At 37.8% G+C, this 17,727-nt stretch overlaps 1 protein-coding gene across 1 annotated transcript; it reads left to right on the top strand.

Moving 5' to 3' along the window:
• The first annotated feature begins 1,464 nt into the window (after positions 1 to 1,464).
• LOC102685229 (uncharacterized) lies at positions 1,465 to 6,259 on the top strand. The gene is made up of 22 exons (XM_015356955.2): positions 1,465 to 1,575; positions 1,655 to 1,704; positions 1,784 to 1,876; positions 2,000 to 2,127; positions 2,216 to 2,362; positions 2,658 to 2,741; positions 2,829 to 2,993; positions 3,068 to 3,164; positions 3,245 to 3,465; positions 3,555 to 3,708; positions 3,782 to 3,990; positions 4,091 to 4,208; positions 4,285 to 4,484; positions 4,560 to 4,674; positions 4,752 to 4,921; positions 4,992 to 5,056; positions 5,129 to 5,256; positions 5,331 to 5,520; positions 5,602 to 5,743; positions 5,821 to 5,914; positions 5,992 to 6,081; positions 6,175 to 6,259. Exons 1-21 carry the CDS (start codon positions 1,538 to 1,540, stop codon positions 6,051 to 6,053), a joined length of 2,670 nt encoding a protein of 889 aa, XP_015212441.2. The 5' UTR covers positions 1,465 to 1,537; the 3' UTR covers positions 6,054 to 6,081; positions 6,175 to 6,259.
• The last annotated feature ends 11,468 nt before the right edge of the window (positions 6,260 to 17,727 follow it).

Below are 17,727 nucleotides of genomic sequence, written 5' to 3'. Positions count from 1 at the left end.
GCTTTGACCCCTGAAGGAACCCATTGCACACAAATACTAGATGTTATAGGGTTAGAGGAGTAATAACCAACGTTGACCTCTGATGGAGCCTGTTACACACACATTCCAGATGTAACAGTGTTACAAAAGTAAGGACATAAGTCTGCCCTCCCACACAGAAACTACATATTATAGGTGTACTGTAACAATGTTACAAGAGTAATGACCTAGCCTTGACCTCCTGATGGAACCTGTTACACACCCAGGTAACAGTTGAAAGAAGAGCTGTCACAACCTGAAGTGTCACGTATTAATTAAAGTAACAAAATGGATGAATGTGTGTCAACATTTAAATAGTAAAGCTAACATTACTGCTCTCCTTCATTCTCCTGATTAAACAGAAAAGAAAATCCCCAAACCTGAAACAATGTCTGCTTGTTCCCCAAATGATCAAATAAGCAAGCACTGGAAACATAAGCACCACGTATCAAACACGTCTTGAACGTCAAACAAAATGTTAATTTAAAAAGTAAATATCTTGAGAATGGCACTTTGTACAGTAGTTCCTGCCAAATTCTGAAAGTACAGGACTTTCATAGAAAATGCAGAGGTCTTCAGGCCAGAAAATAAAGTTTGTGGTCACAAACCCCGTACTTGATGAAGAAGGGTTTCACTCAATATCAAGGTACTGTAAGAGTAAGAAAGGCCTAATTTAGAAATGCAGACAAGTACATATAGCATAGCTGAATTGCAGGATCTTTTACAATACCAGATATACGTGGGTCTGGTTAGCAATAACAAATTGGGATCTAGCAGGGCAGGAATCAGTCTAGAGGGAGTCATCGAAATTATACTACAATATGTCTAGAAGTCATATATCTGAACATACTGTAAATATTTTACATACTGTAATATATTTCGTGGAAACGTGATCGGGGATTTCAGCGTGCGCATTGGCACTGGTAATGTTAATCCACTGTTTTACTCAAAAATAAAAAAAGCATCTGGAGTTTTAAAAAACGGGTGAAAAATCAAACATAATTTAATATATAAGATATGTATTTCGTTCATTTACTGTACTAGTAGCAGCGATCTCATGCCCAGTTTAATTGGTTATGATCTGATTTCTTTAAAAAGCGCATGCACTAATAATAATAATAATAATCGTCATCATGACAACAACAAAGCAGTTGTTGGACAACATCGTATCGTGATGAGAGGATTGTGATTTGTTTCAATTACAAATGAATTCTGACCGTTTTCATTCATAATAAAAAACATCAATTAACTAATACAATTTGAAATACGTTTCGTTTAGAAAACTAGAAACGTCTAGGATGGGTAATCCAATTAATGAAGAGACACGCTTTTGATAACAGTAATGAGAAACTATTTGTCCAAATGTGAAACAGCTGTGATGCTGTGGATTCTCAATTGATATTAGCTGAGACCTTCATGCTTTATAAACCCGCAGGGTAGAGTCAGCAGTTAAGCTCATCAGATTGTTCAGTTTTCTTTTGGTTTCTACTGTGGAAAACAACCTTTGGTTCTCGACTCGATGCTTCTGGATTTCAGGATGTGTTACCTACGGATTGGGTAAATTATGGTTGTGATGTGGGCTGTCTTGAGTTTTTATCGGTTGTCTTTTTAACTACCTTTCTGTTTTGTCTTTTAGCGTTACGTTAATTCTAGCACTGTTAACGGAGGTTTGGACGCAAAGCCCAGGTAAGTGCTCGTGTATCTTGTGTGCTAACATTGGTATCTGCGCTTTTGCGTGTTCTGACGCTGATTTAATGATTTATAGGGCCCATGAAGACCAGATGTCAAGGGAATGTAATGGTGATGGAGGGAGACGGGTCTATTTTTTGGGGGAAGCATCTCGAATTCGATGTAATGGGTAAAGTGTATTTTCTGATAACTATCATTCCTCCCTGAAAAAATACAAAATGCTTCCAAAACTTGTGTACTTAAACCCCTGCTTATTCTGTAGTAGCTTGAACAATTCCTTTTTTTTTTTAAGACTCATCTGGACAATTCATACCAATTTCACCAAAACTAGCAACTCAGTGTGGATATAGCATAACCATTGACTTCTGGGGAAATGTCCAATTCATTGCTTCTGTGCTGAGCTGCTTTGCCAAAAATACTGTAAGTACCTTCCTGCTACCCTGTGTTTTTTTGTTTTTTTTTTAAATTTAGTGTAATACTAACCTGCTCTTTTCCTTCCTCCTTGTAGAAGGATGAGTCCTTCACCCTCACTGTACAAATAAGGGTATCTTCAAATGGGGGTCTATCTTTCCCCACCAAATACATCCAGAGCCTTACATGTGACTATTTTCCATGGGCAGCAAGGGAAATCTTGTGTGAAAGAAACTATATGGAGGTAAGGATAAACCAGTATTCTGCTATTCAGCTAATGAATTGGGTTTGATTTCGCCAGGGCTCTATGAGGGGGGGCATGGGTTGTGCACTTTTACCAAGCCTAAGGAATAAGTAGAAAGAAGAGAAACAACTCGTACTTGAATTGTGGGCCAAAAGCCTAATTAAATCTCTAATGCAGTTAGGGGAATGTGCAGGTAGAATACCATACTTGTATCCTTCAAAGCTGGGTTCGTGGTCAGTGGGTTTGCCTTAATCTGATGTTGGGCTTACTATGTGCTTTGAATTGTGACCCACAGGTATCTGTCAGGAGGGGAATACCACTCATTGATCCAGAGTTTGTTCAGGATGAGCCTGATGACTGGTCTTTGGCTGTACCTGAGGTAAGCTTTTTTTTTATTTGCTTCAAGATCCTTAGAATCAAAACTGGAGCTTCCTTTGACCCTTTTCTCCCCACCTTTATTCTCCAGGCAATTGTTGCTGAAAATGATGTCTGGCAAGTGGTCTTTTATCTTGCTGAAAAGAAATCCATGACTGTTTCTCAAGCTATGAAGGCAGGCTACAGCATCAACACAACGCATACCAGGATTGTGTTGCGAGCAGCCTACAACTCTTCAGAAAGCCAGCAGCAGACTGTATGTATTGGCTCAAGCATTCATTATATCTGACATTCCTGGTGCACAGTCCCTAACGGTTCCCATTTTTATAGATCCAAGGTGTTCCAATGTCTGTGATCCGGTCCACTACTTTCTACAAACAGAAATGGCTGATCATGATGGTAGACACTGCAGTTGCCTGTCCTATTGGTGAGTAAAGATGCCCTTAAATATCATATGCCCAACTCCATATTTGGATTGTATGGTAACTGCTACATATAACTTCTCAGATGGCACCATGTTTACTGAAGAGCTGATTACCTGGAACATCCCACGCATTCTACCCCCCCTTGTTCCAACTACACCTATCAAGGACCTTGATATTGTGTTGGGAGTGAATGGTGACAAACTGTCCCCTTCAACAATTAATGACCGGAACTACACTTTAGATGTGGGACCCAACTTGATCATGGCTACATTTCCAGTAGGGGCTATTGGAGGACAATATAAGGTACAAATGTTGCTTGTGCATGAATGACTGGATTTTTTTTCCTGCTTTTTTTTTTCCCTTCATGCTTTCATTCTGTTTCCTTATTTCAGAGTCATGTGAAGTCCAATGTATATGGTATTACTTACTCTATTGATCCTTTCCTGGAACACTCCTGGCAAGATGATACCCTTGATAAAACAAAGTACACTATCCTTCATCCCATAACTACGCCATTCATGCCAAGGCCTCCACATGTTATCAACAGTAAGTGGGAGGGAAAATGTGCCCTTTCTTGAACTGACCTGTGACTTGTTTAGTAACTATTGTTTTTCATTAGACACTATTCCTGATGAAAGGGTGTTCAATGTAACACTGGGCACATTCTTGCCTGATGTGGAGCTGGTGCAAATTTCCTTCTACACGGGACCACTGACTGTACCAGAGGCCAACCAGCGAGGCTATAATGTTCAAGAGCATACCTTTCCCAATGGTTCTTTGACCTACACTCTGCAAGTGCCATTTGAAGACCCTAATGTACTGGTGGAGGTGAGTTTTATTCCCCCCCACCATCTACAATTTTTTTTTTTTTTTTTTTTTTTTTTTTTAATCCTGTGGAGAGATCCTTACTACTTTCTTCTCCCTGTAGCTGCTTTCTCCTGACACTAGAAAGTACACTCTACCTCTGGTATATACCTTGGTGGTGCTGCCTGAAAATGAGTCTTTTACATACCCAGCTGAAGTTGAAGCCATTTTAAAGGATGTTGGTAAGTAGCTCACTGTTTTGATGAGTTTTTTTTTTTTTAAAGAAACCATACTAACCCTTTTTTTTTTGATTTCCAGTTCCACCTTCTGTAACTGGATACTGCAGCCTGATCTCCTTTGTTGTTGTAATAACAAATGGGAATCTGGGAAAAAACTGGGTACTCATTGTGGGCAAGAGATCCCTCACCTCTTCAATGGCTGCTGAATATGCTTATTGGGAGAATGCAACCCATTCTGGGTTAACTGTCCCATTTAACTCTCCTGATGTAGCCTATGAAGTAAGTTGTGTATTTTTTTTTTTGCCTTCCTCCCCATGAACATCTTAATGGCTAGTAACAATTTTCTTTCTGTAGTTAATTAGGTCTTCAGAAATCCGTACTCGACTGGACTTAACTCTGGAGGATACTGAGAAATCTTGGGTCTATGCAAACTTCTCGCTCTCGTGCAGCTTTCCACTAAAAATGATTGGTAATCACCCTTTTATTGATTTGTTTTCCTTTTTTTATTTTTATATATAAAGTTCTAATTAACTGGTCTATTTTCAGAATGCTTTTCCAATGGATCCATGGCCGCCCTGGCAGTGAAGCTGGAGTCTGTACCTGACATGATGCCTAGCCAGCTCACCCTCAGGGACCCAAGCTGCAGACCTGCTCAGTCTGGTGCTGGTACAGCAGTGTTCTATTTTAATGCCAACTCTTGCCAAACAACTCGACAGGTAAGTGGTTTCCTGATTGTAACCCACCCTTTTCTGTGGACAGTCCTTAATTATGTGTCTTTTGTTCTAGTTTAACAATAACATCATGACTTATGAGAATGAAATTTTATGGACCTCCTCAAGAACATCTTACAGGTTAGTGCTAACTTTGTCTGAACTCCCATTATACATAAGCACAGATGCTAATGGTTTGAACTTGTTTTGCAGATTTGGTGTGGTCTGTCACTATCGTATAAATGATAGCAGGACTGTCTACTTTGAGTCCATGGGTAACCCTGGGCCTGTTGCTGAGCCAGGCTTGGGTAACTTTACAGTTGTCATGAGGCTTGCACTTGGTAGGTCCTTAAAGCAGTAACTTAATTTTCTTTTTTTGCTTTTTTTTTTCTAAGCATTTTGGTTTTCTTTGCAGATGTTTCCTATGTCAACTTCTATGGAGTGCCTGACTATCCAGTAGTGAAGTATTTGAGTGAACCATTATACTTTGAGGTGGAGCTATTGTACAGTAAAGATCCACAAGTTGAATTATTTCTGGAAAACTGCTGGGCTACTGCTTCTTCTGATATGGACAGCTCTCCTGGATGGGATGTTATTATTAACAGGTGTGGAAGTACCCAATATTGCAAAGCATTTTAATATGCCATATTCTGGTATGTCACTGAAGTATTTTTTTCTTTCCCTAGCTGTGAGAACTCTGCAGATCCAAACACAACTGTCTTCCATCCTGTATCTAGTGACCAGAGAGTAACATACCCCTCCCACCTGAAGAGATTTGAAGTGAAAATGTTTTCCTTTGTGAAAGATGGGGCTGTGTTGAAACTACCTGTAAGGGATGATTCACCACTTTCATTTTGAACTCCAAAATGGGTGCTGTTCTGATTTTTTTTTTTCTTGTTTTTCAGATTTTCTTCCACTGCAGTGTCTTCATATGTGATGCAAACCAGCCACTAGACAGTTTGTGCAAAGGACAGTGCGTTCCTGGAAAGCAAAGACTAGGTGATTTCCCCCTTACTCAACTGCTTTGGTCATGAACTGTATCTTGTGCTTTTTTTTTAACTTGCTGTTCTCTCTAGGTCGTAGTGTAGACCAGAAACGCAGAACACTTGTGTCATCTGGTCCTGTTGAACTCCAATAAACTGGCCTCAATTCTTTACTAGTATAAGGTATGTAAGTTGGCTGTGTTTTGGTGACGAGTTGATTTAATCAAGTTATACCTTAATTTTTTTTTTTTTCTTTCCCCCCCCCCCCTTTTTTAGGCTGGATTTCCTCTTGTGACCATATTTGAGTCTTCTGTAACTGCTTCCATGAAATTGACAAATAAACTTTTATTTCCATCTTTAAGTCTCTTGCTTATTAATGTTTGGCATGTGTTAATGCTTGGAAGCTGGCAAAGCTGAATTACTGATTAGGAGGCCTTTTCCTTTTGGGCAAAAGGCTGACCAAGTAGTGCAAGTTGGATGTGAACTTTATAGGCCTCAGGATAGAGGTCTTCAATCATCCTGATGCATTGGTAGACATTCTAATTGCTTAGGGTTACAATTCTATGATATGATTCAGGTCCTTTGCTGTGAAGACTTGAAAAGGAAATATAATTTAGGAAGGCTATGGTAAATGGGTATGCTTCAGTAGTCTTTGCATACTGTGCTGGGTTTTTGTGTAGTACAGTACATGCTGTACAATGTTAAAGGACCTTTACCTTGCCATTTGCTTAGGGAACATGTTTTTTTTTTTCTGACTTTAAAAAAACATGGCACTTGTTGAAAGTTGCCACCATTGCCCCTCAAGCAGTATATACTGTTCTGAGTGCCTCCACTCCTTGCATCAAATGTGAATTTTTTCCTAGCTTGTCAGTAGGATTTCTGTGGTTTCCCTTTATCCTGCTCCTCCATGAGCTTTCTCCTAAGTGTTATTCTAGACTACCATATTCTGCTTCCTTATGCAGCAGCTTAACATCCTTCATCTGTCCTTAGACTTTGTTTTATCCTGTGTGTAGTCTAAATTTTGGGTTCAGTTTTTTTCCTTTTGGGCTCAAAGGAGTTTGCAAAAGACAGTCTTGGTACTTGCTGCTATTACAATTGACAGTCTGGCCAGGCCAAATTACTATCTTAAACTCATCGTTCAGATTCCTGTTGAGTTGTGTGCATTTATTTAGGGCTACCACTTGAGGCCAGAACTAAGGCTGTTGCACTTTATCCATTTTGAACCAGCCACATCTCTTCACCCAACTGGCAATTACTCCTGATTTCAGTTTTGTTTGGTGTTCATAGTGAAACCTTTTCTTTCTATTACTGTAAAGTGTGTTTTTTTTTTTTTAAATGCCTTCCTGTGTTGAATTTAGAACCATACCCCTTATTTCTCATCTATTAAGATTTATCAACTGGAGGAAAACTTTACTTCAACTTGTCTCTCTGAGGTGTTTTGGGCAACTACCTCTTATTGGAGTGAATCTAGAGGCTAACCAACTGGAGAACATCCTTCATTGTAAAACCTATCCTTGGAACATTCTCCTTATGTTCCAGAAGGTTAGAAATCCATAGAGCACATCTGTGGGGGTTGTCTTACCCCATATAGCAAACTAATCACCTCGGTTACTGCATCCCTGTTGATGGAAGGGGAAACATTCTGAAACATCTTAACCTTTGCTCAGGCTATGAATTTGGCTTGTGGTTGACAACTTCAGAGGGGCCTAAGTATTTGGTTTACTGGAAAAACACCTGCAGCTGGAGTCCTATGGAACTGTTCTTTTTGCACTGATATTTAGTATCACCAGAACTGAATTCGTTTCATCTTTATATTCCACCAACAGGGTATCATTTTCAAGCCAATTCTAAAAATAGAAACTGGAAGAATTTGTTTTGTGTACAGTGGAATAATTTGGCCTTGGCTTTTGTAATTTATAAATATGACAATGGAAATCTTAGTTCCTTTAAATCCATTTTCTTTAACATAAATGAAAAACAGCTGTACTGGTTAGTATTTTCTATATGTGACCATTTATACCACACGCTGGCAGGATCTAAGCTTGGATAGGCAATTCTTTTGATTAAAATAGCTATTAATATTTCTTGTAGGCAGTGATCCAGGGAAAATAACTAAAGCTGGAACAAATGGAGCACATTTTATTACTTTAAAGGTGATTCATAAACACCCAAAGGTCACAAGAACATAGGCTGGTGCCAGTCTAGTAAGGGATGCTGTTTTCTCTTGGGGGGAAAAATCAAAGCAAAGTACAGCCATTTTGTACAGTAAAATTAAGAGTGCACCGTCATTCATACTGGTCAGGGAGTGCCTTATTTAAGGTGCTGTGAAATAGCAGTTTTCAATACAATTGTTCCTAAACTGTAAAATTGTGAAAAATGATGGGTATATGCATAATAGGTGACGTGTGAGGATGATTGAAAAGGTGTGGGAATACCTGGAGACTGGTGGTGAAGGCACACAGCCTCTTGTTCAAAGAGAGCCACATCACAAACCTTTATTCCAATTCACTACTGCATTGAGAAATGACCTTCAAAAGTGTCATTTTAATGAAAATGTTTTGCAGATGGTTTCCTGAGGCTGTCATGCTGTCTTTGATATTCTTATTCCATGTACCTTTGACATTCCAACATATTTCAGGAAGATTTGGAACAGATTACAGATGATTGCTTTGAAGAACCTCGAACCCTTTGCACCAATGGCTGGGATTACTGCCTTGAGTCTGCTGGTAGGTGGGTCAGGGACTGGAGACCGCATCCTGTCTCAGATGCCGTAGGGCATGTCACTGAGTATGACATCCCCAGGCTTGGTAGGGATCGAGATGAAAATCTGTGTTCTACTGAGACCTTTACCCTGTGTACTGAAGATTTGCCTTACGTTTTTGTTATTCATGAGACCTGTCGCTTTTCCTGATGCAGAAAGGGGACAGTTAAATTGAGTATTAGAATAAAGCTAGTAGCATTTGTGAAAGTAATATGAGCTGTTCACCTGGGGCTCAAGCTTTGAACTAGGTTGGAGATGCTGTTTTGTGGGACTCATTCTCTCATAGAGCCTAGATGTGCATGTACATATTCACTGGTTTGAGTCTTAGATGGCACATGCCATCCCAGCTCATCTCACAAATGCTCAATGGGGCTCATGTCTGCAGAATAGGGCAATAAAAAGATAGCTGTGACAATATGATATTGCATCTCAAGGGAACCATTGTTATATGAATAGCAGGAGGACATGTAAATCTACAGTACATACAGTATAGTCCACAGTAAGAGCTACAAGTAAGATCCCAGGACCTGATCAATAGACTGTGTTTGACTGTAACATCTATCCAGGTAAGACATGGTGGGTTGTGAACACTAAGAGACATTGAACTTAATCTAGACTCTGACATACCAACAGCACAAACTAAACAGGTTAAATCACCTCAAATCTCTTGCTAATGAGGTGGTTTAGTGCCTAGGCAAAGTCTTACATTAATCATGAGTGGTCAATTAAACAAAATGATGCAGAACAAAATTAATCACTATCCAAAATCTATATACTTTATTTTCCAAAAATAAGTTCTTGAACAATTCTTTAGATATTGAGTGTATATTATAGCCTGTGACGTTTTATAATACACAAACGACACACTTCTAAATGCACTCTGAAACTATGAAAGAGAAGATGAGAAATTTAATCTCTTTCTACTATAATTTTGACAGAGCCCATCTGGTGTAATTTTACACTTCTCCCAAAGCACAACAGCTATAAAAAACTATATCCTTATTACTTCATCATTCAGTAGAACATTTTAATATTATATTTATATAAGGCAAGCAAGTGTCAAAAGAAGAAAGACAAATATTCACTTCATTTATATTTTAAAATCCCCAATTTCACAATTTAAGTAATAGTGCATAAACAGAGAAGTAAATATTTCATTGTGAAACCTGGCAGCTGGCTTACATATGTAGCTTTCTTGCATAGTACTTTCCAAGTAATTGCAAGAAAAATAAGAGCTAACAGTCTCCTCAACAGAAAGGGAATGTTTATGGCCTACTTGTTAAATTGCCCACATCAAAATCAAAGAAGCTATAACCTTTAATATAAATGGCGCAGTTTTGCTGTTTGGTTTGAAAAGGAACAAATGCGATGTATGTTGGCTGTTTAGGTGGATTGGTTTCAATAGCTTTCCTGTATGTATGAAATAAGAAACTAGATAATAGAAACCTCTTCTATAGATTCTACAGTTCCACTTCACATACCTCCTGGTCTGAGCATATTGCCTTGCCCTCCTTTGCATGCTGTACGCGATCTTTAAAAATAAAATTGCATACTGTATAAACAATGGCAGCACAACAATTCCTCAATTACCTGACTAATACTCAGAAGTTATAGGTTTCATCCTGTCTGGCCCTTCTTATTGTCTGCTTGTTTTTGTGCATTTTAACTGTTTTTAAAGCTACTAATTCAAATTAAGCACATTTGTTTTAAAAACTCCCCAAGAACATCAGCAGAATAGAATGGCACAGGGTTCTAAAAAGACATACATGGGACAGGTGTGTATTTTTCAAAGTGTATGTTTAATATTTTATCACACCTCAAACATGTAAATATTTCAGTTCCCCCTACTACAATGCAACCTCCCTAGATCAAAAGATTACTTAGGATCCCTGCTTTCTTTTGGTTACCACATCAGCACAAATTATATAACTTCCCTTCTAAATATCATCACAACACTTGACATGGGAGCTTAAGCAAAAGAAGTTTCTTTTAAAGTGTGTTGCTTTAAAACACACTTTTAATGGATTAAACACACTTTTAATGCATTTAAGTCTTGGGTGTGAGGCAAGATCTCAAAGTAAACACGTAATGTATGATTAAAGGCTTTGTTGATTCTCCTCAGTAAACACCAGTGCCACCTTTATATTATTCACTTCAAGTTCTTAACCTGTTTTGCCTGACACACTGCCATTTCCACAATGACAGGAATGATTTTTTTTAAATCATCCCTAGGAGCACAATGTTGAAAACGCGTCTTTTGGCAAGTTGGGACTCTTCAGTTTCTCCTGTGGCAGTAAATGAGATGCCAAGGCCTGTGGCTCACAACCTCTGGCATTCAATGTACATACCGTAAAGTCAGGCAAATTATACTGCAGTTTTAATTCTAAGAACCAAGGTTCTCTGGAGCTGATGTGTTTGTTAATAAGACATTCTAACCTCACCTGTTTCTTTCTGTTTAATTAGTGTAATTATTTTTTTCATTTTAAAAATAAGGCTGAAATAAACAAAAGAATAACAACGAACCCCTGCAGTCACAGATTAACATCATTCACATATATGTCAGTGCCAGAAATGTGTTAAGTTGGCCTACAGTTGTTTTGCTCATATGAGTAAAACATGCATTTTAGCTGCTTCATAGGAAAACTTTGTAACGGGTTTGGGCTAAGCAAGAGAGAAGCATGTGCCAGACTTCTGGTAAGACCACAACCCACAGAAAGTGCCTCCCATTTCAATATAGCAAAGGCCTCAACCCCTCTTTTGTGTTAACAAGGCCTGTTGCTGTTGACAGATCTATTGCAGAAGCTGTTCTATTGAAAGCCTGCTTTGCTGTGGGTTGCTGAATCCTTCCACCTTACACATACAGTATTTCTGGCATGTCAACACAGCCATCTTTTGATTTGATCTAATTTGTCTTGCTCAATAGTTCATTTAGCTAGATCTGTTTGTTCAAAAACCACAGGTAATTAAATATGCACTGTGTAAAAGCTTTGGCAGCTATAAATCTCTGTCTTACCTTAAGCAACATAGTTTCAGGGAATGCAGATAATAAGCATAACTGCAGAAAAGAGGTGTGTCTGCCTGGACTGAGTCAGAACAGGGAAGATGTCAAGAGAGCTTTGCTAGCGTGGATTTGCAGCTCACTTTCACCACCACATAGTGCAGACATATCAGCATTTGTAAATTGGCTATTGTTGATCAAGGTTGTCTGATTTAATTGAAAGAACTTAAGCAGCTCTGCAAAAAGTAAGGCTTGAAAAACATATTCAAATGCAATTTCACATGAAAACCAAGATGGCAAGAATGCTTAAGACATGGACAGCAACATTAGATTATTACTCAAAATCAGAGTTGTGTTGCTTGTTTCTTTCCTTCATTTATTCACATAGACTTTAAGTTTGGTGCTGTTCTTTATCTGTGATTAAATGTCTCTAAACTCTCATAATATTGCATATAATATATCGTATTTATGCTGTTCTGTATGTACTAGACCATTTGAAAATGAGAAAGTGAGTGTAGAGTGGTGAGACCAAAAAAAGGAGTACAGCAGTGGTTAGGGTTCAGGCTTCTGAATTGGAAGGTTATGGGTTCAAATCCTATGTGCAGCAATGCTGTTGTACCCTTAGCAAGCTAATTCTCTCTGGTTGCTCCAATTAAATGACCAGCTGTCTATATGTTATGTTCCTGTTCATAAAGATGTTAGTTGAATAAGTTAATTATAGTGACAGTGAGTGCAATTTAAAGGGTCTTACTAATTCACATAAATTTTGGGCATTTCTTCAATAACAGACAGAAAGGTCAAGAAACAGTGACTGTAAGAAATTATTGAAGCCTTTTGTGATGCAGATTAGGCTGTAGGTGATAGAATCATCAATAGTGATTTGGGGCCAAGTATGGTCTTTAGGATGAATAATTCCTCTGTTGTAACCCACACTTACAAATGGACCCATCCAGATCTTTATGTAACCAACACATTGTTATGCAGCTGCAAAACACTTTGTGTCAACATCCATCACCATCCACCACTGGCTTGCCTGCACAAATCCATGCCTTTACAGCCATGTATTGACTATCGATCAAGGTCAAATTTATTGATTTGCTACTGATTGCTGAGCTCCAGCAGCTCTTCACTGTTCTCCACTATCTGCTGATAATCTTGCGGGTCAGGTTTTAAAGCACCCATTCGGCAGAAACATTCGACATACTGTAATAGGATGTTGAAAGAGGGTGGCACAGTGGTTAGCAATACTGCCTCAGAGCACTGGGGCCCTGGGTTCAGTCCCTGAAGTGCTATCTCCCTGGAGTTTGTATGTTTTCCCTATGGGTGCTCTGGTTTCCTCCGCTAGTCCAAAGACACTGGCAGGTTAATTGGCTTCTGAGCAAACTGGCTGTGTGTACTCTGGATGGACTCTGGGTATACCCCACCTCATGCCCACTACTTGCCGAGATAGGCTCTGGCTCCTTTGCAACTGTCAATTGGATAAAGCAATTAGAAAATGAATGGATGTAGACGGAAAACAGTTTCATAGCTTCCAAGAGAAATGGCAGACTTTTTGGCAATTTCAGCAGCTATCATGTTTTCCACTGTCCACAGTAGAGATAATTTATGAATCAAAAATGCCCGACTGCTGAATCTATCAGTAGCTTTTCAACCCCTACACCCATCAAGTCATTATGAAACAATGAATGGCTCTGGTCCTTAACACAAAATCTTTTGATATGCATTGCAGTGCATTCTTCTCTGTGAAAATATTAAATGACTACATACAGCTTGAACTTTGAACATTTCACCATTCATTGGCCTTAAACAGCAATGCAAAAACAAAACTAGTGTGTACTAAAGTTATGTATGAACTTTTCAATAATGGATCCAAACCAGACAGAAGACAGAGGGACTTTAGAGTTAATAATTCCTTTGCTGTGTCAACCATAAAGACTTTGCCTCTCATATTTTTTCCTATTTTTGTTAATTTAGTTTACAATCTCAACACAATTCTGATCTCTAAGCAACATTATGTATTTCTAGAAAAAAGATTGTTTATAAATTGAACATGTTTTGCTGCATTTGTCCATTATAATCACTGCTGTTCAGAAATCTTAGGTATTTTGCATTGTCTCTCTCTTTTTAATGGTCTTCCTTTAAAATGTCTGTGATGATCTTCTTATAACATTTTAGTCATTTTGGTTTGAGCTAACAGCTGATCCCACGAGATCTGTGGTACAAAAGTTAAACTCTCAGCAGCATGGTTGTGTAAAGAGGAACAGATTATTGTCACGGACGTCCAAAGGGACTAACCGTGGGGAGCAGGAGAGCAGAAAAAGACCCATATGCGTAGCGGCGAGACGGGAAAAAGGCCCGGGCTCATTAGTGCAAAGAGTTCAGGAATGATATATAGAAAACTATGCCCTCAGGGAGCGGACGTGGGGCGCCCTGGTGCTAGGCGGGTCTCAGGACATCCGAACATCAATGCTGAGCCAGGACAGAATGCAAGACCCGGAAATATATAGCCCAAGGGAAAGAGAGGGACAGGAAGGACAGCAGACCGGCAACTAGGGACAGGACAGAGAAGGAGCGCCCTCTGGCTGCAGAGGGCGTGACAATTATGCTAATGATAAGAAATCGATAATATTAAAATATACTTGAGCGGTACATAATATGTTATAGGTTAGCTACTACATCACTTCAACCTAGCTATTCCAGTATAAATGATTTTGGGTTGCTTTACAAAATTCTGATTAAAGTGAATAGAAGATGATCATATTACAAGTTTGGTTTCTTCACACCAAAACTAATATGTATTAATAACAGTCAATGTTGTTATAATACTAGACGTCACTAATAGAGATTTTGAGTAAGTTGCTTACACTCATAGTATACACATACTGTAACACACTCCATGCATTAACAGAAAATAATACAGGTGACCGATGACAAGTCATAGTCATACTTGTAAACTTTCTGCTAATCTCTAGCTTGGCCAACTCACAGATCAATGATGTAATCAATTCACCTTGAAGTCACATGGAATATATTTGCATTATGGTACCAGTTGTTGACATTTTAGAGTATGAGACATACCTGTTGGCTTGTAAGAGTTTGAGTCATACGTTGTGCAATCCTAATAAAAACTGTTAATATATTTATTTATTTCCTTATTACATATTACTTCAAGCTACTGATGATATCTTGTGACTGTTACTCTTAAGAATGAACACTGATGGCCCAATACATTAACATGTTATATCGTATCAAAGGTGTATTGTTACAGTGAGTTATAAATAATCCTCAGAATGACATCTGACACTGGTGAGAACCTGCCCTGTAGGTGCACCAAGAAGAACTTGTAAACTACTTGACATTGTCAGAAATGTAAGTGCTTGTTAGTTGGACATTGTTCTACTTTCAATGAATGGAGCATTGTCTTTTTCAAGGCTTGTTTTGTCTGGAGGCATTTTACTTTAATAACTGTTTCCAGGAACCTCAGATATGCAAATTAAGGATCTTTTGGATGCTTCTAGGTTTTCATATTGGGTCACACTCTCACAAATGCTTCTGGAAGATTGTGTAAATAAAATATACAAATAAAAGAATTTGTATATTTTATTTTACATTTTATTTGTCAATAAGACTCAAAATGTAGCAAATAATCATAAATAATGATTGCTCCTCCTAATGTCTGTTAACAATGAGATTCTGGTGAAGTAAAGCACTACAGTTTAGAGAGAGTACCAAATTAGGAGAATTGGCAAACATTGTAGAAACAGCAAATTAAATTAAAAAATATGTAAACAAAATTCACCTGACAAATAACATTTAATGTAATTTAATGCATTTAAGGCAAATGTAACAATTGCAGATTATTACATTTTGGTAGCAAAACCATGAGCTAAAAATTTAAAATTGAACACATGAGCAGGTTATCGTACCTACAGTATGAAAAGACATACAGTACAGTAGGTGCTCATGTTGACATATCTTTTTCATTTTTTTAGACACAGTGGAAAAGCAATAAAAAAGACAAACAGAATGTTAGGATGTTTAGTTAAATAATACATTTAAATTAAATAATTCAACTGGGCAATGCACTAGTTAGACCTCATTTAGAATATTGTGTTAATTACTACATTACCACATTACTAAGCCAATATTCATGCTATGGAGTTATTCCAGAGGAGAGTGATCTGATATTTTACCTGGCTAAAAGGATTATGCTACACGGTTAGGCCAACAGAATTAAATCATTTTGGCTTTAATACAAAAGACTACAAAAGGAGCCAACTCAAGCATATAATATACTCAAAGACACTGACGGTTTTAATAATCTCCATTTCTGATTCAACAGTGAACCACTGTGTACAAATGGAAGCTTATTCAAGAATAAGAGATTGGTCTTTATGCAAAGGGTTGTGGGAGCTTGGAACAAGCTACCAAGCCCTGCTGTAGCATCCAGTATCATTGCTTCTTTCAAAAAAGTGCTGAATCAGATTATTATGTTAGTTATCTACTCAAAATCAAATGAACAAGATGAGAATAATGACCTCTCATTTGCAAAAGTCCCTATGTTCTTGTTGCTTAGAATGTGTTTTGGTTCAAACCTCTTTAATATTGTAATGAACAGAAAATGTCATTGTGCTACTCATTTGTACTACGACTGCATTTCATTTGAAAGCAATATTGTAGTGCTAAAGCATCACTGCAAACAATAGTCTATTTTTATTACATGGTTTGATTGATTTAATAAAAAGCAAAGCAAAACAAACATAAAACCAGGATTATGTCTGGTTTATTGATTGTTGTAATCATGCATGCATCATTTCTTTCTTGATTTCGGACACAGTAAAGCTATGGGAATTATGTTTAAGATTAAAAGAGTAAACAGATAAGTACAGTACATTTCTAAAATGTGCCAATGTTCACAGAAGAACAAAAAGATACCAAAGTTACCATTTTAATCAATGTCATCAGCTGTTAGCTCATCTTTTAGAATGTCTCAAGCCTTCATATGTTTCTAATAATTTTTACATGATTAAGGGCCTGACATACTTCTGCATGTTCTGGATTTAATTCATACCTATTTACTGAATATCCGTTTTTTACTGGGTATCCATGACATGCTAAACGACAAATTGGTCATGGTTCATTAATATTCAGTCACAGATCGCTCTGAGAGAGGCAAGCATGACTGATTGGGTAGACCTTTTGCCAAAATCTGTACAAATTCCCTTTCATAAGCAGAAAGTGTCGACATGTCTCAGTTTTCTTTTCCAGGATGCCTGTCTGTGAAGGGTCCTCATGCATGCCCATTACTGTCACACTTCAATATTATATGGTACATTAAGCAGCATAATCATGAAATTCAATAAGATTTGACTAAGTCCTCTTACGTTCATTACATGTAGTTGTATAACCATACGCATTGCAGTGCAGCTACAGTGACTTCAAAATGTCTTGCTTTCATTTTCAGATGTTAACTTTGAAAGAAAGGGATTACATCAGCACTTGCTAGAAGGTTTAGCTTTTATTTGGATATGAGCTGCAATCCTTAATCAAGTGAGCACATCCACGCCAAAGTCGAAAACTGAAATGCGGTCAAAGTGTGTCCAAGCAGGGTCAAACTGAACAGAATCCCACCGCAAAACAGGTTTCCCTTTTCAAAGTGAAATGTTTGCTGTTTTTCTCGATTCATTTTTTTAGATCATAAAAAAAGGTGAAAGAAAAAAAACACAAACTTTTGTTATCATTTTTTTGTTGTATTTTCAAGTGCATCCCTATCATTTTCTCTTCAATTTAGCTGAAACCTTTAAGCCAAAAAAAGAAATGTATGGCCAAAGTCACAAACCTTGTTGTGTATATACAGTAGATGCATATGCATGTAGAGAGAGAACTAAGTTATTATCCAGTATACAGTTTAAATCATACAGTAAATACTGTGAGATATATATTCATGTTAAGACAGTAAATTACAGCAATTGCACACAACAACAACAACAAAATGAAATAAAAAACACTAGTTTTCCTTAATTTAGATTCCTGGGAGATAGTAATAATAACAGCCTAATCCAATTCTAAA

Source organism: Lepisosteus oculatus, chromosome 2, assembly GCF_040954835.1.
Source record: "Lepisosteus oculatus isolate fLepOcu1 chromosome 2, fLepOcu1.hap2, whole genome shotgun sequence".
NCBI classification, from domain to species: domain Eukaryota; kingdom Metazoa; phylum Chordata; class Actinopteri; order Semionotiformes; family Lepisosteidae; genus Lepisosteus; species Lepisosteus oculatus.
The sequence above is the reverse complement of the archived record's forward strand: the minus strand, read 5'-3'. Positions and strand labels throughout refer to the sequence as shown.

Bases quoted from the DNA above. Each gene is read 5' to 3' on its own strand.
- LOC102685229 (XM_015356955.2), top strand. From the start codon at position 1,538: ATGCTTCTGGATTTCAGGATGTGTTACCTACGGATTGG. The intron at 2,363-2,657 runs GTAAGGATAAAC...TGTGACCCACAG, and splicing joins GTGAAAGAAACTATATGGAG to GTATCTGTCAGGAGGGGAAT. The intron at 5,057-5,128 runs GTTAGTGCTAAC...CTTGTTTTGCAG, and splicing joins TCCTCAAGAACATCTTACAG to ATTTGGTGTGGTCTGTCACT.